We start from the raw sequence: 21,038 nt of genomic DNA, 5'->3' as shown, positions 1-21,038 counted from the left end.
ACCCCTGTGGCCCTATCCAATACCCATACCAAACCAGCTCAGGTTAATGTCTAGTATATGTCTATCAAAACAGAAATTATAAATAAAAAGTTGTATAAAGGTGTTACGTTATTTTCTTCTCTTCTAACCTCTAAGCTTTTGTTTCATATTGCTTACTTCATCAGAAATAAGAACTGATAAAATCACTGCAAATTCTCGTCATAAACATACTTCTTCAAAGTTCAAACATCAGTAGCTTCAACAACCACCATAATCAAGAACTTCATCTCTCTTAAAAATGGAGGAAACTTCAACAACCACCATAACCAAGAACTCTGCAACAAAGACTCAAAACAAAGCCGTTTTTTCCTTCCTCTGCTTCATCATTTTCATGGTTTCTCTTTTCACCATTTTCTTACTTACACAACCCAATTCCAACATCCAAGAAACCTCCCAAAACACCATTAAACAACTTCCTTCACTTCAAACTCTAAACCCAATAATCAAAACTGCTTGTTCTTCCACTCTCTACCCATCACTTTGCCTCTCAACTCTCTCTCCATCCCCCATTTCCACTTCCACTCACACCACCACCCTCGCCCGCCTTGTCGAGGCCTCGATCAACCACACAATCAGTCTTGTTTCGAGTTCTCAACCCGAAATCATTAACTTTTTTGCTCATCATGTGCTCAATTTGCAAGAAAAGTCTGCTTTCAATGACTGTCTTGACATGCTTGATCAAACCCTCTATGAATTAGCATTGGCATTGAATGATCTTCGTAGTTCTTTCGGAATTTTTCGTCCGTTTTATGGAAATTTAAAGACCCTTTTGAGTGCTGCCATGACTAATGAGAATACTTGCATTGATGGGTTTTATGATTTGGAGGAAATGCATTCAATATTCCATAAAAAAAAGGGTCTAAGAATCTATCTTGAGATTAAACTGAAACCCATTATTCATATGATTAGTAATTCTCTGGCAATTATCAAACATATGGAGGAGATGATAAAACAAGAACAAGAAGATGAGTTGTTCTTGCATAATCAACAGTTATCTTCCCTTGAAAGATCGAAAAGCGGGTTTCGCTTTCCGACATGGATGAGTAAGAAGGAGAGAAGGATGATGGGGAGCAAGAATTATAGATTGAAGCCAAATGTAGTGGTTGCTAGTGATGGGAGTGGAAATTACAGAAAAATTGGTGAAGCAATAAAAATGGCGCCAAATATGAGTTTAAGTAGGTATGTGATTAAAATAAAGGCGGGAATTTATAAAGAGAATGTGGAAATTCCAAGAAATAAGATGAATATAATGTTGATTGGAGATGGAATTAATTCCAGTTTGATTAGTGGAAACAGAAGTATTGTTGATGGGTTTTCTACCTTTGCTTCAGCAACATTGAGTAAACCCTCTTTCTCTTTTCCCAATTGTCTTTTTTCATATTGTCTATGTTCTTAATTAGGTAAAATTAGTAGTTTTTTGTTTAACTTTTTTTTGGAAACAGTTGGTTGTTGGTAAATAAATTGTTGCTCACTTAATTGTTGGTAAAATTATTTTGCCATTCATGGGAAATTATCTTGCCATCAAAAAACAGATGGTTTTAAAGACGATACGTCATCTCATAATAAACTTCTCATTTTTGTTTATCGCTTATTGCGCAACCTTCATAAAATTTCTTTAACCACTACTATTTTTACAGAAATATTTTATATTACTTCCTCCGTTTCGTTTTAAATACAACAAATGAATATTTTATATCTCATAAATAATACTCCTTTGTTGCATTTAAAACTTAACGAAAGAAGTATTAAGTTCACATTAGAATGTACGAATATAATATTGACTATAGCTTCATTGGTAAGAACCTATGGTCAAAAGTTAAGCAAGAGCAAAACGATAGCTTATTCTCGAATGCTACGGCCATAAACATCAACATTATTACCTGTGGTACATAAAGTTCCCCTGCTAATAATTACATACCTTCTTGATACAGTGATACATGAAATGCTACGGCCTTAGATTAATAGAATTACTATAATTAAAATAAACTAAAGTGTAGAAAAGGGGGAAAACTAATGGTAAATTGTATTGGCTTTAATTCTGCAGCTGTAATTGGAGACAGGTTTCTAGCCAGAGACCTGACAGTAGAGAACACAGCAAGTCCAGAGATGTACCAGGCAGTAGCAATCAGAGTAACCTCAAACTCTGCTTTTTTCCGCTGTAACTTCACCTCCAACCAAGACACTCTCTATGCTCATTCCCTTCGCCAATTTTACCGGGAATGTATTATACAAGGCACCATCGATTTTATCTTCGGAAATGCAGCAGCCGTTTTTCACAACTGCCATATTTTAGCCCGAAAACCTATTCTTGGGCAGAGCAACATGATCACTGCTCAAAGCAGAGAGGACCCTAATCAGAACACAGGCTTCTCTCTACACAACTGCACAATCAAGGCTGCCCCAAACTTCTCTCTTCTTGACCGCAGACGATCTTTCACCTTTCTGGGTCGCCCGTGGCGGAACTACTCGAGGACGGTCATAATGAAGAGTTACCTTGGAGACCTAATACATCCATTGGGATGGTCTCAATGGGATAAATACAGCAATTTGGATACTGTAGATTACATCGAGTACAGGAATTTCGGACCTGGAGCAGATACCAGATATAGGGTTAAATGGAGAGGGTATAAGAAGAATTGTACTGAAGATCTAGCAAAGAGATTTACCGTTGGAGCTTTCCTGCATGGATCTGATGACTGGTTGCAGAGCACCTGGTTCCCTCTGTTCCATGATCTGTGAAGAATTATCTGCAGATAGTTCTAGGACACTTTCTGTACATGCCATTCTTTTACCATAATACGATGACCAAGTCCGTCATAAAGTCATCCGTCATACTAATAGTACTATGCAACAGCTTTTTGTCGGGAGAACCTCCCTTACAGAAATACAAAAAGCATGTTATTTCTTCCTTGTATCACTCATGATAAAACAGCAAGAAATGGGAGAAATTATTGCTGATATTTTCATATATACAAATTTGATGTTTCAGCTCGAAACCTACATGCAGCACCTTACGCAAAAATGTTGACAAAATTTTCTATAAACATTTATATTGTTACAAGTTTATTGTGTATAAGTATATCTGTCACGATTATTTACATTTGATTGAAGCAGAATCTTTTCTGCGTTTGTATAGTCAAAAAATACAAATCCTATTCACCTCCACTCCCATGGTTCACCTTGCAGAAGGTAATAACATTGTCCTTTATATATGCAATTACCCTAGCAATCACCATATGTTCAAGTATATCAAATGAACCGTATAAGGATCATATAACTGATATCTCTCTTCTTCACATTCATAGGCTCTCATAGAAAAGCTTCATGCCCGGATAGTACGAGGAATTCTTTCCATTAGTCCAGGTTGCCTCGGATATAGAACCACTGCTAATAATAAAGCAACGAGAAGCCCTACTACTCCACTAAATGGCTGGAAGGGGTGCGTACCAACAACCCACCATGGAAACTTTGGCAGGTAAACCAAAAAACTCCCTGATTGTAATATATAACTGGAAGCCATGAGCCCAGTGCGCAGTCCAATGGGAATGAAAAGGCTGCCATCCTTTCGCAACCGAACCCCAGAAAGACACATAGACAACAGCCATAGCCCAGGAACAGCCTGCCAAGACCTGGAAATCCAGAAAGAGGAATGGTTGAGAACATTTTGCTAATCACTGTAAGAACAATGTGAATGGCAAACAGGCATCAGTGAGAGTTAGGGGTGAAAGTTCGGTGTACGGTTTGGATTAGGGCCTAATCCAATCCGATCTGAACAAAATTTGGATCCGAATCCAAACCAATTAGAGTTTGAATCCGATCCAATCCAATCCAATCCAATCCAAATTTTCATACTCTAGATTGGATCCAGTCCAAAAATCCGACTTTTTAAAACTCTAGTTTCTCGATGAAATAAATCAAGCACAACGCCAACCTAGTAGATTTAGGAAATGAGGAATTAAGTGTTGTTAGGGTTTTAGGGGAAGGGTTGAAGTGCTATGCCCACTAGGCTATGGACTAGGCTTTTTTAAAAAAAATCAGTTAAGCACTTAAGCCCAATCAAGATACATAATACAAGGCACCGTGAGAATACTGAAAGTATCCAAATCAGACACTCTCTTCTACTTCCTCTCTTCTTCTATCACTCATCTTTTAGCTTTTCTATTGGAAGTGGAATACAGACAGACCAGATACACATTCCAAGCCAACTGAAACTAAGCAGACATACCTCTGTGATAACGCAAATGCAAGTCCTGATATAAGTATTCCAGGATGATAACCAAGGTCGACTGCAATTTCTTCTAACAACCATGATCTGAAAAGCAGTTCTTCGACAAAAGCAACACCAGCGGCCATCAAAAAACCTTGACCAGCCAATAGAAACAGCTGACCATGTGCTTTGATTTTGGCAGTAAGATTCAAGGAAGACGAACTAAAATTTGATGGTAATGTAAGGTTGACAAAACCAAGGAATGCATTTAGAGAATGTATCGACACAACTAGCAACACTCCACCAACCAACCCTATCAAGAAATGTTGCACCTGTATGAGAAAGAATCGAGTCAGTTGAAAATTCCCACCTGTAGTTTATATTCTCATCTTCTCTACTTCCATATTCATCCCACACCTCTCCTTCGTTGATAGGGTTCAGGCCAGAAAAGGTAAGCTCCGTCACCACCTTAAGTTCCAGTATTCACTCTCTTGCCCTTAATGCCCACAACATACATATCATGCTCATGAATCATTAAGATGGCTTCTATAATCATCTGTAGTTGCCTTTTTTTTCTTCTGGTAAATGAGTTTTTGCTTTGATAAATGCATTAAAGAGTTGAAATACAAATAGTTGTCATATGCTTTAGATGAGAAATCGCTGCTACAGCCTACAACTACAAATAATACCTTTCTTGATGATGTAAGATCCAGTCCGTATTGCTTTAATGGATGCTCATATCCTCGTATTCTTTTACCCCACAGCATGATGAGTATTGTGACAGCAGTGTAAAGACCAACAACACAGGTTAGCTCAGCAATCCTAGATGAACTATGTGTTGTGAAGTTCTGAAAAAGAATAGGCAGCAGCGGCACCAGCACAGGGGACCACAATACTAGCACCATACAGGAAAAACCAAGTACCCTGTGAAAGAAAATATTAGGAAAGAAAACACTGGAGGGGCACATGGACATCATATATATGAAATAAACAAGTGGCCACAAGAAGGTTATAGCCATGAGGCCCATGGCATAAAGTGAAGGTTAGCAACCTTTCCATCGCTCCCTTAGTGAAACAAGGTAATCTTTTACCGAATTTTCTTTTTGATTACCATGTCCAGGACTTAAATTTAAAAGGGTTAGCTACTCAGAAAGTAGCAGAGATTGCATCCTAATTGTTCTAGGACAGTGGGAACTGTGGAATAGCTCAATTTATACACTGGATAGTAGGAGAATGAGCTAACCCTGATTAAGATTTTTTAAAAAAATAATAGTAACCTGACAAGTTACCATCTTTTCTTTAAAAAAAAGAAAGAAAAAAAGAAACAAAAGGAAGTACAGTGCACAAAAAAGCTAAAATCTCTCCACACAAGAACACAAACAAAGAAAGGCTATATGCAATTATTTAAATTAACATACAAACAGTGATTTCAAATCATATTGAAAAACATGCAACACATATCACCTGTGCAATAAAGGCCGATCAGCGACTCGGAAAAATGAGATTAGCCTATCCGTCAGATTCATAGCACCACGAAAACCACCCCAAAGTAAAGCTAATTTGCCAACAAGTCTTAGCACACCACCTCTCTGGCCCAATTCTGCCAGCATTGCGACAATCCTGTTCAAGCAACAATACAACGGATAAACATCCACAGCAACAAAGAGAATCAGAGAAAAGAAAATGACAAAAGTCACATTCAAACCTTTCTTGATCCACGGCTCCATCTTCCCTAGTAGGAACCACTGGAGCAGCAACAGACATTGCCTTCTCAGCCAGGCTTGTTACAATATTCTGGTTATTGTTATCCACCATCTCCTCTAACTTGATAGGTTCACTCGTCATATGTTTCTCTTCTGAAGTTTCAGAATTGTCATGTCCCATTAAATTCTCCTATGACCATATGAATAGCCAGAGATCAAAACCAACGAACAGAACCGAAACGACAACAAAGTCACGGCACCCAGAACAAGACCAACCAAACTGACTATGCTAGCCAACTTATGCCTTACATTCTACAATTTTGCAATATGGGGAAAAATGAAAAAAAGAACATGTCAGTCAGTCAGATACTGCATTCGCGACAAACAGATCCTTCACAATCAATCACCTAAATCCTCTCCTCTGTTTAATAGTTCAACATATGTCATGACTTTCATCTAAAGGTAAGACTACAAGCACTTTAACCTTTGAGAATCCACCAGTGCTGGACTCAATCTGGTGGTTGCATGCACTATTGTTATTGACGATGCTTTATGCTAACACGAAGTGCTAATTCATACAAGTGTGAGATTATTCAAATCTAAGAGTAGGTGATCTTAGTGGAAAACAAAAACATCTCAATAATCACATTCAGGTTTTTTCTGAGAATCAGACAAGAACTTAGTATTGAGAATTTGAGATAAATAAAAAACGGATGCACCCATCACTTCAATGAATGCGAATCCCGAATCCCGTTTGAATAAAAAGGTAAGACAGCCATATTTCGAAGAAAATATGTGTATAAGAAAGATACTTCAGAACTGTGATTCTGGAAGAAAATATGTGTAAGAAATTATACTTCAGAACGGTGACTAAGTACCTGCTGATTTGATAGTAGAGCAGAGGCTCCAAGTGCAGCTGTAACAGCACCAACCATGAGAGTGTCCTGACTTAAACTTTTGGATTTAGCCTCAGCTCTGTCGTCTTCGTCACTGTCATCTTCGTCAAGAGTATTCAATGCAACACTTCCCTCATCTTTCCTCAAATTCTTCCCTGGATTAAGATCATGGTCGATTCCATCAATAGGAAGCTGAATGACCACATCTTGTCGAAGTTGGTCCTCAGGCTTCGAGACACTAATGTGATCTTGATCCAAGTCCAGTAAACCAGCAGCACTATTATTGCAATATTCAGAAGCCAAATCAAAGCAATTTCTCAAAGCAGCCAAAATAGAGCCTACGATAACACCAATAGGCAACACTTTATTCAGGTAGCTGCTATTTTGAACTGCCTCAGTAATCACTTCTATGATACGGTTCCCATTAAGCCTGCTCCATTCTTGAAAATCAGGGTCATAGCCAGAAAACAAGAGCTTCTGATTCTGCTCTTCATCATGTTGAACTGCCAGATAGACAGCATCTGCCACTCCTTCTATATCTGCTGCAAGAGCAGCTTCCATATCTTCCATGTTCAGTGCATTAAGCCTACGGCTAACTTCAACTTTCAGAGAATTAAGTAAAGTGCTCTTAACAAAAGATTTTGACTCTTCCAAATGATTATCATGGCTCACAGGTTTGTCATGCAATTTCTCCACTAGCTCTTCACCTTGTTCCTCCTGTTCCTTGTCTAAAATAACATAGGATGGCTCAATAACACTATCCGTAACATTATCTTTCTGTAGTAGCTTGGAGTTCTTCTTTCTGTCATTGTTGTTGTTTATTACAGCAACATGTAAACCACCAGGTTGTTTTAGCAGAAGATAGTTCCCAAGTTCTGGAGTATAATCAAGAAACGGAGGGTTGGTTGAATCCCTGTCGGCATATTTTACTTTCTGGATCTCTGCAAGGATGTATTTCAGGAAGGACTCTTTGACTATTGCACTTACATTTGGATCTAATGTCATGTAAAAAGAGTTTTTACTAATGTTCATCATTCCATCAATATTTGTTGCTTCTGGTTTATTGGCGATCAGGTTAAGCTTCTCAATATTCTTTTCTTTGCTAGCAGCTATAATTGAACTACTTTCTGTACTCCTGTTGCTATCGTGTCCATTGCCTACTTCCATGTCCAGAGGAATTGTATCTTCCTCATCTTCCACTGCATCAAGCTGTGAATCAGTAAGATAACCACAGAAAATACACAGGAAGACTTTACGAGTCAGCAAACAATTGAACTTTAATCTCACCATCTGTTTGTTTTTCTAGTTGGAGCTCATTGCTAGTGCAATCCTTCTCAATAACTGAACCATTCACAACATCCTTATTCTCACTCCCCTGATTGACTATGCTTTCTCTGTTTTTCTCCTCCAGCTGAGCAATCATATCTTCAAGGACACTAAAAACACTATTGACAGCCACCTGTGTTGAGTCATCCATCCCTGTCAAAGCATCTAAAGCTTGAGAAACACTGAAATCGGTGCTTGTGGAAGCTCTGTTCTGATCAGCCGGAGGTTGAACAATTTCACCCTTGATTTTATCATCATCTCTTTTTTCAGACACTTGGCTGTCAGACGTGGGAGATGCTGTTGCTTCATTTGTATCAGCCGGTCTACTATCAGCAGCTGAGCTTGACTTAATTTGCTCGTCAGACAAATCCTTGGACTCCCCAACTTTTCCAGGGATGCTGCTCTCTTTCTGGTTTGTTTCATCATCTTGGGACCTATTACTCTGCATAACTGCTCCATCGTTGGTGACGCCAGCACTATTGCTAGATGAGTTCATTTTGGCAGCACTCTCAGACCCATCCTCATTAGATTCAGAAAGCTGGTTTACCTTCTTGGCAGAAGCCTCATTATCAAGTTTTTCGTCGATGTTCTGAGATTCACTCAAACCTTTTGTCAAGCCTGTATCATCGTCACTGTTCACAGCTTTAGACTCCGAAATATCAGATTTGACAGATGTTTTTGGCGGCTGAGTCCCACTATCTTCACTACCAAGCTTATCCGCATCAACTTGATCATTATCATTTCCATCTGTTCTAGTATCTTCTGAAGCTTTGATATCTGAAGGAGGAACATTACTATCAGTTTTGGAGTCGGTATGCAAGTTCGCATTGTTCTTTGACTTCAAACCAGATACAGCATCAGCTCTACGGTTGATGCTCAGTAGTTTATCAAAATTCAAACTCTTCCCTTGTGCTTGGAGAATGTCAGAAACAGAACTCGTAAGTTTGCCACGGACATCCTCGGGGACAGCATCCTGTAACGCCTTGATAAGCGTCTCACCTTGATCAACAGCTGCTAGGACCTACAAATCGAAGATGATTGATCATAATGAATAATAAAGAAAGTTGGTCCTCCACTGCATTATTTTCGAGTTGAACAATGAGATCCAGCATGTTCCAATGAATAAAAGCTCAGTGCACATTCTACAAGGTGCAGACAAATGTGAGCTACAGAGGACTCAGATATTATTTTACATCAAAATTTATAGTGACTCCATGTGAATGTCATTAGCTGTAATTGATTTTAAAATGCAGAAAGCAAATCAGGGTTGTGAATTGGAAGAAAATGCATATACATTGCTTAACATATAGTACACTAAGAACCCTTGCTAAATTTGATCCCCTTGATCTTGGGTGACCTGTAGAGTGCAGGTTTGCGCACTTCACGTACTAGAATGAAATAAAAGTACATACCAACAGCAACTGCTCTCTTCACATTACAAGGCACAGAACACCAATCATATCACAAACCTATCATGGCATCAAAACCTTCTTGGTTGTGCAAAACAAATGCCTGACAAGAAGTTCAGCAAGGGTGTTCCGGAGCTATTAATTATACAAGTTGATCATATTGGTCATCAACTTCTTCTGCACAATACTTTTGGGATGACTAGTGAGAATCAAACTAGTGATGAAAACCTGCATAGAACTGCTGTGACGAACACCACTCTAAACTAATAAAAGTGGCGATTTGGGGATCCTTCAATGCTTTGAGTCCTCAAAATCAGGAGGGCAGCCAATAAAAATATTAACCTCTGTCCTCAAGAGAGGATACTTGGTTGAGTTAGCTTGCTCTTGAGCGGATATCAATTGGAAGCAGTTTTATTGGTCCTATCACATCCCATCATTTAAAAATTTGCCCATAAAAGGCAAATCAGCTTACAATATTATGTCTTCAATAGAGTTGCAAATGTTACAAATAGGCAATTTGTATCAATTTAGACTAGAACAAACAAATGAATGTTTATCTAAGCTGTCCTTTGCTTCTTTTCCAATGTACTAATTACATTAAGACCAATCAACTGTCTACTGCATCAAAGACATAATGGGAGCAACCTCTTTAAAATTGTAGTAGGATATGCTCTTCATATTATATCTATTTTAAGCCTGCCTCCCCATTCGATGTAGAAGCCTCATTAAAGGCATTAGGGTAATGTTACAATGTGATGTTCTTTATCTTTTACATGAGTAACAATAGAAAATAAACCTCATTAGCACTCATATATTAGAAAAAGAGAAATAAAATTATCAGCATCATTGTAATATTCAAGTTCAAAGACTTCAAACAGTTCAATCTTAAAAAAAAAAATTACCTTCTTCTTATCTTCCTCTTTTAGAGTCCCAGGCATAGTCACATCAAGCATATTCATAACAACCTGTGCTGTTGGCAACACTTGGCCTGCATCACTCTCCACTTGACTGGTTCCCGTGTCTTTAGTGGAATCTTCATCTTTCAAGGTGCCATCTGGGAAAGCACCATTTGTTTCACTCAGAACATGCTCACCAAGAGCCTGATTTCTCAGCGACTTCTGATTGAATCTTGGATTAGTACTGGCTATAGCATCAGTCTCTGTAAGCAATTCCTTCATAGGATCCACATATGCATCTAAATTATCTAATTTGCCTAAATCCAAGACTCTATCAAGCCTGCCACTTGTATTAGATGTTCTTCCTTCCATAAGAGCTAAACCTTTTGAAGGATTGATAGTAACATCTATATCTTGAAGAAGTGGGTGGCGACCCTTTAGAAGTCCAAGCTCCACTGCAGTGAGCCACTTCATAATATATATTCGTATGAGATATATAGACAAAAAAGAGAAGTAAACATGAATTTACATAAACAAAATATTTCTAGAAACATTTAAATTAGAACTACCAAAAAAGAAGAAGACTATGCTGGGCAGCAGAGAACATGTGATCTTTATAATGACAGCATAAGATATTGTCATATTCACAGTGTTCCACCACAAAAATAAGTATTTCCATCTCTAATGCCCTGCGGTTCTCGAACCTTCCAATTAAACATAGCAAAGAGGATGACAACTGAGATATAATATTCTATGAACTTGTAGTTAAAACTGCAGATCTTATTACCATAAGTCCGTAACTAATTACTATACCCCTTTTCAGATGCTAAATCACCGATTCATCATCCATTTCCCACCGACATTTTTCTTACAAATAGGAAGTAAAGCTTATGCACAATAGCGTGAATTATGCAGAGATCTCATGCTATAATCAATTAGGTGGCAGAGCAGAAGCAAAATAATGACTTTCATGAAGGTGGACCTAGTAATACACAAAAGGTCAAAGAAAGAAAACAGTCTAAAGTGAGCAGATATTACTGGAGTATGGAATAATTGCAATGTTCTATAAATTTCCTTTTTATTTCTTTTTTTTTTTGGGAGGGGATAGCTGAGACTTGAGAGTTTGGCCAACCTCTGATTTTAACAGACCTTGGTCCAAATGACACAGGTCAACTCTTGAAAATTGTATACAGCACCGTGAAGAAATATATAAAGCGAGGACCAAGCCATATTTGATGTCAGAGCTATAGGTCAGAGCAAATTCATTGAAAAAATTTCAACAAATTGAATGTGTCTAGGATGCAATGATTCAGCGTAAGTTTACACTGAGCTAGCCAACTAAACCAAAAGTCTCACTAAGTTGTCATCTGGTTAAATGGATCAGCCAATCTCCTTTGAATCAAGGGTTCAATTATACCATCATCATTATCAAAGGTTGTACAGGTACTGAATAGCATCGCAATTAAATATGTAACAACTGTAAGCATATCAATTTATACCTCCTCCTCCTTCCTCCCTCTCCCCTATACTTCTACCCAGCTTGAATCAGGGGGAAGCCCCAGAAACATTGTAGTAATTGTAAATTAAAGAACAGAGTTATATTGTAGAATTGGATAATATGCATGCAATCAAATTTTTCACATATACATCAAATTGAACATAGCATCATCTTAAGCTTATCACTTATTGAACCAGCTTTCACTGAGCTGTTTCAGAATCGTTTACAAATGTACTAGTTCACTCTATTAAACTCAACCTTGCCCAAAGCGTTAGTCCATTAGACATTAGTATGTTTCAAGTATCCAATATTCCAATTAAGCTATTTTGCGAGGTATTAACATGTTTTTGGTCAAATGAATCATCAAGTGTCTGTATCAACATCGCCTTGGAATATGAGGATGAGTTACTATATATCACCTGACATGGGAGTCGCATTTCAAAACTATGCCAGTCTACTGCAGCTCGTGTGATGATGCATTTTCACAGGCTGTCTTTCTTGGAAGGATGAAGTTGCTAATCTTAATCTGTTTCACCGTTCTCCTGATTTCTTAGGGTCTATTCAGTATCATTTTTTATTTCATTTTTCTATTCCGGGGTTGGGGGAGGGGAGAAATCAAAGATATGGACACCACAAAAAGTAGTTTCCAGCTTTTGTAAACATGATTAGAGTGACTATTGTTCTTTTTGGGTGCATTATATAGTTTGTACCATATAGCATATAATACCTCTATTTCCAAAAAATTGTTGCACTTTCACTTTTCACACATGCCAATGCACTTTGAGCACTGACATTTCTAGTTATATATTTGTAAAAATTACAAAAAGTAGATATTTATAAAATATATATTAAGACGAATCTAACAAGATCCCACATATGATAATACTTGCATATAAATCACAAACAATAGTCAATGCGAAATTTGTGAATAGTGAAAAATGTCAAAGTGTAACAATATTTTAGAAACGGATGTAGTTACTTTTATAAAAAAAAAAAAAAATAATATAAAAAACTGGAGATTGACAAGGATACCAAACAGGCCCATAAGTCTCATCTCTGAACACTTAAACTCTTAAAGCGAAGGTATGTGCAATGAACTGGGGTGTTATAGACATTATTTGAATTTAGTATAGGTAGCTTGGAGAAATAAGCTAGGGAGTTTGTTAGAAGAAAATTGGTATATCTAGTGAAAGTTAAAGAGAGGAAAAACATGTTGAAAATTGATGAGTATTTTGGTGAGCTTTTAAGATTTCATTTGGGAAAGTATCAAGCAGCCTCTCGAAAGCTTGAATAACTTTACATTTTGCTGTATTTTCATTTTATCAATCAAATCTTCTTCTTCTTCCTTTTTTTTGTCATTAATGATGCTTAAACTATGCTAATTCGCAGCAGTACGCAATCCAGTTGCACCTTTATACTCTTATCAGGGACGAATACTCTCCAGTCACAACGTTATTGGTGAGGACAGTTCTGAAAGTACTAAAAAGCCCCACCCCACCCCCAAACAAGAGATGCAAATTGAAGAGCGTAAGTGTCTGCCTCATCTTTCAGCAACACATCCTTGCATGCAAAGTACAATAAAACTACTTTAGATTAAAGAAGACATGATCAAATAGGGCAAAGTACAACCCCCACTTATGTAAAAGAAAACAATAACATCACGAAATTAGGTTAATGAAGCAATGACATCCACAAAGCAAAAGATAAGCTTTACCTCAATTGCCACTTTCTGGTACCATGAGATGGCAGCAACATTAGATGGTAAACAAGAACACAGAAGCAAGCTGGTAAATGGATTTTCAGCAATCGGCCCACGGGGAATAGAGAACAGAGGTACTGTCCCATTGTCATTCTAGATGGGGAACAGGTACAAGTGAGTCAATCACATTAACAGAATATGCGCAATATAAAAGACAGGAAAATTTCATTATGTATTATTAGTAAACAACATAATTTAAAAAAAAAAAAAAGAACATAGGCCATTATAAAAAATTATATTTCCTTTTCTCATTTCTAAAAGGATAAACAATAGTGGACAGAAAAGTACTTATATTAAAGAACTCCTATACTCATCAAGAAATGGGGAATTTTTATAAAAAAAATTCATTTGGTAATGTAACAAATGTTATTGTAAAGAGAGGGCACTATTGGCATTGCATAATTACTAAGATAGCAGTAGTTTGAGGAAGGAAGTAAGTTAGTTGAGGAGAAGTGGGGGCAGGGGGAGAGGAAACTAGTATTCTGTAAATAAAGAATAGTATAGAGAGAGAGGATCATCATAATACTTATTGAGAATTCATTAGTTATAGTTAGCTCTTGGGAAAGAACAAGCTTCTCAAATGCTTGGGTTTATCTCTAAATATTGTAGTTCCCATATTATCAACCAAAATCATCTTCTTCATCCATTAATTTTTGATCTCAGATTTCAGTTTATATGCAGGTTTCTTCTGCATAAGCGGACAGAGGATGATGATCTCTCGTTCCTGGCCTGCCTTTAGTACGTGAGTGATACCCTGATGATATCCTTGGAATACTTTTGCTCCTCACTGTCATTACTATCAACTAAGATACATTCCGTATGAACAGAGAGCACACAAAATATATCCAAAAAGCATTGCCAGCTATAGGTCAGAAGTCTATCACAATTCACAAGAGTTGTAAGCAAGAAACTGTTCAGTGTTCACTAATAAAGCAACTGAAGTCAGCAAGCCATATCATCATCTCCTAAAAGATATATTTTCATACACATATATTGAAGAGCTAAAGGCTATTAAACAGTTTCATTGGCATACTTGAATTTTTCCCTACTTGCGGCAGTAGTAGATGAAGTTAAGAAGATATTCACCGCATTGTGGTGTACTTTTTTTTGCGGAGAGTTTTACTTGGGTGGAAGACACAAGAAGAGACAATGATGAATGGTCAGAACTTCACAAGAATTCAGTCAATGGGCATCCATATGCTCCAGTGAGGAAATGCAGGAAAATCGTAAGGGGATTGTAAGAGAATAAGATAAACACTAAAGAAAAATTGTGGAAAGTGATGAGGACTCTGTCCATGTTGGGACTAGAAAAAGCATAGCCTTCATTAGGAAACTGTGGGCCTGTGGCACCCTGGAATTTATGTAATGGATCCCAGTCCCACATAGGCACTTGTTACTGTTGTGAATCTAATTTTCTGAAGTGTACGTCTCATTTGCGCTTCTTACCAATTACCATTCCCACTTTTCTGCTCTATGGCATGAATGATCATATTTCACAGAGTGCAAGGTACTTAGACACTTAAGTTATGTGGTAACAGAGCATGTTTACAATCCATTATATTGCAATACAGAAAGTCACACACCTGCACAAAAAGTACAGGAATCTTCAGATCCCCCACCAACAATCTTGTGCTAGAGCTTGAGTAGAACTCTTCTATTGTATCAAATCCATAAGGAACCATGGATATTGCCTTTTCAAAGTCACGAAGAGATTCAGCTGCCAAAGCCTTATCCACATCAAAACCTTTCCTCCTACCTTGAAAAAGTTCCTGAAACATAAGATGATGCTTGCAGATAAATTATGGGAAAGATACTAGAATACATCATCATAACATTCTCAACATAAAACTACTACACTAGTAAACCGGCCAAATATAATTAATACCATACAAATTATTAGTAAATTGATACTTGTGAGTCTACCTTGTTAGACTTTAAGATATCTATCAAGCCTCCCTTCAGCTTATTATCAATGGTAGTGGAGTAAGGAGAAGTCCTGGTGGCCTCATCTAAGTCAAAGGGATTGTCAATGCACGTAACAGCTGTCAGAGGGGTCTTTTCCCCAGCCTCAGCAAGGTACTTTGTCAGCATGTTCGCACCATAACCCCAGCCGACTCCTGTCAATGTAGACCATGGCCTTGCTCTGGTGACAAACTGTATAGCCGAGCAAATGTCATCACTGTCAGCAGCTGTAAATAACCTAGATATGAAGCGGGTTGTAACAATGCATCATCAGCTTTGAGACAGAAAGATCACAAGAATGGCAGCAATTCAGTTTCACAAACTCGCTTACAGAATTATGAAAAAATTTTAATATGTAAAAATATCACAATTGAGATCCACAGAACAGCAGTTTCATCGGAAACATAAATTCACAGTTAAAAGAAGATGAAAAAATTAAAAATCGTCATGCACCTCTCCACTATCCATATTATTATCCAAATGTGGCAGCAAACAAGATCAGACTTCTTTCGGCATAAGATACTCAATACAACTTGCCTAAAGCTTCTCAACAAAAAAAGGAATTATTCAACTACCCGATACCTTAAATAAATATGCATACTTGAGTACTATCCTTGGAAAAGGATACCCAAATCCAAAAAAGTTTGAAACATCCAAATCACCTGCTGCTAAGTTTGAACAACTCTTATAGTGCTGAAGAGTGAGTACCTCAAATTCAGAAAATAAAGTACGGGAACTGTGAATATTGAGTATAAAAGCACTTTAACTCAGTAGGAAATACAGAGTTACATACATAAGTAAATGGCTAACAGAATATGGTGTCAGCCTGTCAGATGCATTCTCCTTTGCACTTACGATGTTCCTCTAACCATTCTATGGAGCTACACAAACCCACTATCTAATACCATGATCAAAAAGCAGCTGGAAAGCCTACCAACAAGGCAACACTATACTATCTATATACTTTCTCCGTTCTTTTTCTATTGCAGCATATGAGTTTTCACGCTTGCCAATACAAAACTTCAATCATTAATATTACTAAAAGAAATTGTAAGAGGTTCCCACCCCTAACCTCTTACTTAAATTGTCCTAATATTACCACCAAGCTAAAGCTCCTACTTGAAACAAATTCCAATGTTAAACACTACTTCCTCCTTTTTTTTTTATTGCAACATATCGTTCGGGAATACATTTTAAAGAAATTATAAAGGTAGTGGCGTTTGGCAAAAAGAACCCATGTGATTGGTTGATGGATAATTAACTATAGATTTAGGTAGACTTAATAAGGGTAATGTAGTCCAATTGGATAACTTTTGTTACCAAAAGAGGTACTCCCTCTGTTTTTTTTTTTTTTTTATCTTCCTCACTTGGAATCTTGACATTATTGATTATTCATACTTAAAGAGAATCTTTTCAATTTTTTTCAATTTCTAAGAAAAAATATAGTCATGAGGGTCTTGTTCGATTCGTCTCAATTACTACATTATTAATATTCAATCATTATAATTTTTACTAATATATAATGAAAGATGTATTAAGTTCAAAGAGATGCATTGGGAGACGCGTATACGAAAGTGAAAATGATAAAAAAAAAACAGAGGGAGTATGTTGCAATAGTAAAAGAATGAACAAAGTAGATCCTTTTGCCTTTTTTTTAACATAAGATCTACCAATAAGTCTAATACCAATAAGTCTTATTGAATTGACAACAAGCTTCACAAATTATAGTTTCAATACCTTCAATAATCTAATCTTAGTATTGAGATGATTTTAAACTGGAAAAAGGAACAAACAAATTTGTAACAAGTTGAATTGCTCTAGGAAATTGAACTTCACGCCGTTCAAAGATCTTTTGGAAAGCAAAACTTAGATTTGGAAATAGGGAACTATATTAAAAACTACAATTCGATATTTTAAATTGTTCCAAAAGGTACCTAGAGACATTTGGGGAACTTTTTCACAAAGGTTTTTAAACGCCAACATGTTAATACTATAGATATATAGATACTACTTCTGTAGGGGGAAAACACCTAATACAATGAGCACACCCTGAACATAAACACAAAGGAACTTTTTATACGCCAAGACGTCATTATATTTATTACTATAGATATATAAAACTACTTCCCGGGGGGGGGGGGGGCACCTAATGTAATGAGCAAACCCCAACAATAAACACAAGTCACAATCGAGGCCGAAACAACTAGATTAATAGAAACATAAGCATCATTGATGTCTTGAACTAATGAAATGTAGCACACCAAAATAACATGGGGCATCATAAAGTAAAGTAGTTAGACAAATTGTGAACATAACACCCACCATACAATAAAAGGAATTAGGTATCGAGAATAATTATTGTAATTAGCATTCCCTAAACAAAAAGGAAAGCGACAATGACAGGCACATTAGAATGCCTAATGGACACAATTACACAAATGACATATGTCGTCTTGAACTACTAAAATGTAACAAAAAGAAATATCCAAGGCATGGCTCGGACCCAAAAACTAATTTGCTAATAAAGATCTGTGCAGCCTAGCTAGTAGTTAGCAGCCTACCACCATTCTTGCCCCCACACAATCTGTTTGAAATTTGTATCATGTTGCTCATTTGCCCATAATTTTTCAATCAGGAAACAATTTCCACCTATCTTATTTTCGCACAACCAGAAATAAGTTGCTACCTTTCCTGAATTAGTACTAAATTATGATTAGATTTTCTACAAAGCCACTCTTTACATTGGGTCAAAAGGGGTGTCAAAATGACCCGCGAATAACAAAGGCTCTTCTAGTGAAGTCGTCTTATATGCTCAAATGTGCTGTGGTATGTATAGTCTATAGATGAAGCCACCAAAAATTTACCTCTAACAGGTCATAAGGATCCTGAACAGCAAAATCTAGCTACATTTCCGTGTCAAAAATGATTGTTTCTACGAATTCTAAATCGTCAATAAGTCGAAAACACTATTCATTACCATTATACACATCCACATTATATAACTAGCAACAAGTCCACTATGAACATAAAAGCATATACACTTGCAACAACCACAATTAACACAACATTGAACAAAACTCAATCAAGTACTCACCTAGCAGTAGTCAAAGGAGAACCAGCACAGCCACGAGGGTTCATAACAACCGGAAACAACCCTCTCCTCAAACATTCCGCCACAAAAGACCTCACATTATCATCCATACTACCTTCCGCCGTCCCCGGCACCAACAAAACAGTAGTATCCAATCCCCTCTCTTCACTCAAATCCAAATTTGAAGGCCAATCCAAAGATATCACTCCACCATCATCAGTCCCTACACACACCCTTTGATACTCAACGGACACGCTATCTCTCTCCTCCACCTCATCACCATCACCATCATTCTTCCCCTGAATCCTCCCACTATCTAACCTCACATAATGCTTCTCCTCCTTCACTAATCTCTCACTCACATCCTCCAAATACTCCTCTCCTCCTTCAAACGAAATTGAACCGCATCGTAGAAAAACGAACCGATTAAACGGAGTAGGGCTAGAGAAGAGTAGCCATTCTCCGATATCGGAAACCCTAGAATCGGGATTTAATTTGGGGATTTTGGGTTTTTGATTGGAGAGAGAGATTGCGAGAGCTGAAGCAAACCCTAGAGCAGCTGGTGGAACCCAATTGAGTGATAGAAGAGAGAGAAAATCGAAGGATGAAGATGAAGAAGGTTCTAGAGAGTTTCGGAGAGTGAAGAAGAGTTTGGATTTGCGCTTGAAACGGCGTTTCTTCCATAGACGAAGTTCGAGGTTTCGAAACGATGAGTTGAGGTGAAGTGAGGTTGAAGGTGGAGTAATAATGGCGGAATTAGGGTTGATTTGGGGAGAAGTGAAGAACGCCATTGAAGAAGAGATAGTGAGAAATGAGAGGAAAGTTCGAGAGAGAAATATGGCGGGGATTTAGAGAGATGTCATCAGTGATGTGTGAGTGGGGGAGAAAGAAGATAGTGACGTGTAGGAGTGTGGGCAGTTTGGAGTTTTAAAGGTTGAGGTGGAAGGTAATTAGCGGCTAACAGTGGCGTTTTGTGGGTCCTACTTTTACAACCTTTTCAACTGTCCATAATAATTACCAAAAACTTTATTTTGCTAAATTTTAGTAGAGGTATGAAGGTTGTTTATGGGTATGTTCGACAAAAGTAGTTTTATTTTTTTTATTTTTTTTATTTTTTTTTTTGACAAAGGTTGTGAAGGTTCTATTTGCTTTTCCTAGCTTTTATGGCTAGATTATGCGCATTGGTCACTTCACTTCTACTAACAAAATTACAAGAAATAAAGTCAAAGCTGTCCGCAACTTTCCTAATTTTCGACACTATGTTTCTGATTTCGATATTCTCGCCTTCCTTTGAAACTAATTCCTTAACCAGATCTCTACAGTCCACCTTTAAAAAGATTGCGCTTGTTTTATTCGACCAAAATTTGAGACACTCATAAAGTGCTTTAGCTTCTGTTTGAATGGGGGAAGATGCTAGAACTTTGTGTGCTTCGAAGATTGTAGTCGAACCCTCTTCAACCCACGCTATCGCTGCTTCCCAGGAGTTGTCTTTCTTACCTTTCTTCCAGGCTCCATCTACTTGTACACATGTGATACTTTTTGTCTTGATCTTGCCTTTTGTCCATGAGATATTCTTTTCTTTTTGCCTTTGCATACTTCCTTTGTTATTTGGGTTTTGGAATGTTTGCAGTCTGATCATAGACTCTTTATACAAGAGCATTATCCTGTTTGGATCCGGATTTGAGTTTCTGAAACAGTTTCGTTCCTGTGTAACCAGATGTCCCATAAAGTTGCAATGAATTTGCTGGTACCTGGGTGGTAGTCTTTAGCATCTTCTTCCTTATCTCTATCCTTTAGCAATCTCATGAAGTTTTTGACCCATATATGAAGAGGGATACAAGGGCTGGAAGTAGACTTTATACCCATAGTTGTTATCCAAATTTTGCTGGAGTATTGACAATCTCTGAAGAGATGCTCCATCGTTTCATAATTAGTACCACAGAGGTGACATTCTGTAGGGACTATGATTTTCCTTTTTGAGAGGTTTTCTGCTGACGGGATTATTTTGTTCACTATCTTCCACATAAACATTTTCCATTTAGGAAAAACATTTAGATGCCATAAGTGATAAGAGAAGCTTTCAGGACTGGTTCTTGGGATTTGACAGTTGTTGTTCATGAGGAGTGTCCAGTAACCCGATCTTGCAGTGTACACTCCATTCTTTTGCCGGCTCCATATGAAGGAATCTGGAAGTTGGGAGGATGGAAGATTGATAGCCAGAATATTTCTTGCTTCTTCTCTTGAAAAATTAC

At 37.4% G+C, this 21,038-nt stretch overlaps 2 protein-coding genes across 4 annotated transcripts; one reads left to right on the top strand and one right to left on the bottom strand.

Annotated features, from left to right (window-relative positions):
* Positions 1–159: 159 nt before the first annotated feature.
* Positions 160–3,579, top strand: LOC104901863 (pectinesterase-like). Its single transcript, XM_010689489.4, has 2 exons — positions 160–1,379; positions 2,084–3,579. Exons 1-2 carry the CDS (start codon positions 278–280, stop codon positions 2,776–2,778), a joined length of 1,797 nt encoding a protein of 598 aa, XP_010687791.4. The 5' UTR covers positions 160–277; the 3' UTR covers positions 2,779–3,579.
* Positions 3,062–19,969, bottom strand: LOC104901674 (uncharacterized). Of its 3 annotated transcripts, none has more exons than XM_010689271.4 (12): positions 18,790–19,962; positions 15,657–15,933; positions 15,317–15,502; positions 13,689–13,826; positions 10,483–10,944; positions 8,133–9,192; positions 6,828–8,044; positions 5,952–6,139; positions 5,711–5,866; positions 4,936–5,170; positions 4,265–4,578; positions 3,062–3,668 (listed from the first exon to the last, which is right to left on the bottom strand). In XM_010689271.4, the coding sequence occupies exons 1-12, from the start codon at positions 19,575–19,577 to the stop codon at positions 3,362–3,364; spliced, it is 5,328 nt and encodes a 1,775-aa protein (XP_010687573.2). In that variant the 5' UTR covers positions 19,578–19,962; the 3' UTR covers positions 3,062–3,361. The 3 variants fall into 3 exon arrangements, with proteins under 3 accessions (XP_010687573.2, XP_048490325.1, XP_048490324.1); XM_048634368.2 differs by having other exon boundaries at positions 15,657–15,887; positions 18,790–18,931; XM_048634367.2 differs by lacking the exons at positions 3,062–3,668; positions 4,265–4,578 and adding an exon at positions 4,585–4,742 and having other exon boundaries at positions 18,790–19,969.
* Between the last annotated feature and the right edge of the window lie 1,069 nt (positions 19,970–21,038).

Source organism: Beta vulgaris, chromosome 8, assembly GCF_026745355.1.
Source record: "Beta vulgaris subsp. vulgaris cultivar EL10 chromosome 8, EL10.2, whole genome shotgun sequence".
In the NCBI taxonomy this organism is placed as follows: domain Eukaryota; kingdom Viridiplantae; phylum Streptophyta; class Magnoliopsida; order Caryophyllales; family Amaranthaceae; genus Beta; species Beta vulgaris.
The sequence above is the reverse complement of the archived record's forward strand: the minus strand, read 5'-3'. Positions and strand labels throughout refer to the sequence as shown.

Bases quoted from the DNA above. Each gene is read 5' to 3' on its own strand.
- LOC104901863 (XM_010689489.4), top strand. From the start codon at position 278: ATGGAGGAAACTTCAACAACCACCATAACCAAGAACTCTGCAACAAAG. The intron at 1,380-2,083 runs GTAAACCCTCTT...TTAATTCTGCAG, and splicing joins CTTTGCTTCAGCAACATTGA to CTGTAATTGGAGACAGGTTT.
- LOC104901674 (XM_010689271.4), bottom strand. From the start codon at position 19,577: ATGGCGTTCTTCACTTCTCCCCAAATCAACCCTAATTCCGCCATTATT. The intron at 15,503-15,656 runs GTAGACTCACAA...CTTATGTTTCAG, and splicing joins ATATCTTAAAGTCTAACAAG to GAACTTTTTCAAGGTAGGAG. The intron at 9,193-10,482 runs GTAATTTTTTTT...TTCGATTTGTAG, and splicing joins AAGAGGAAGATAAGAAGAAG to GTCCTAGCAGCTGTTGATCA.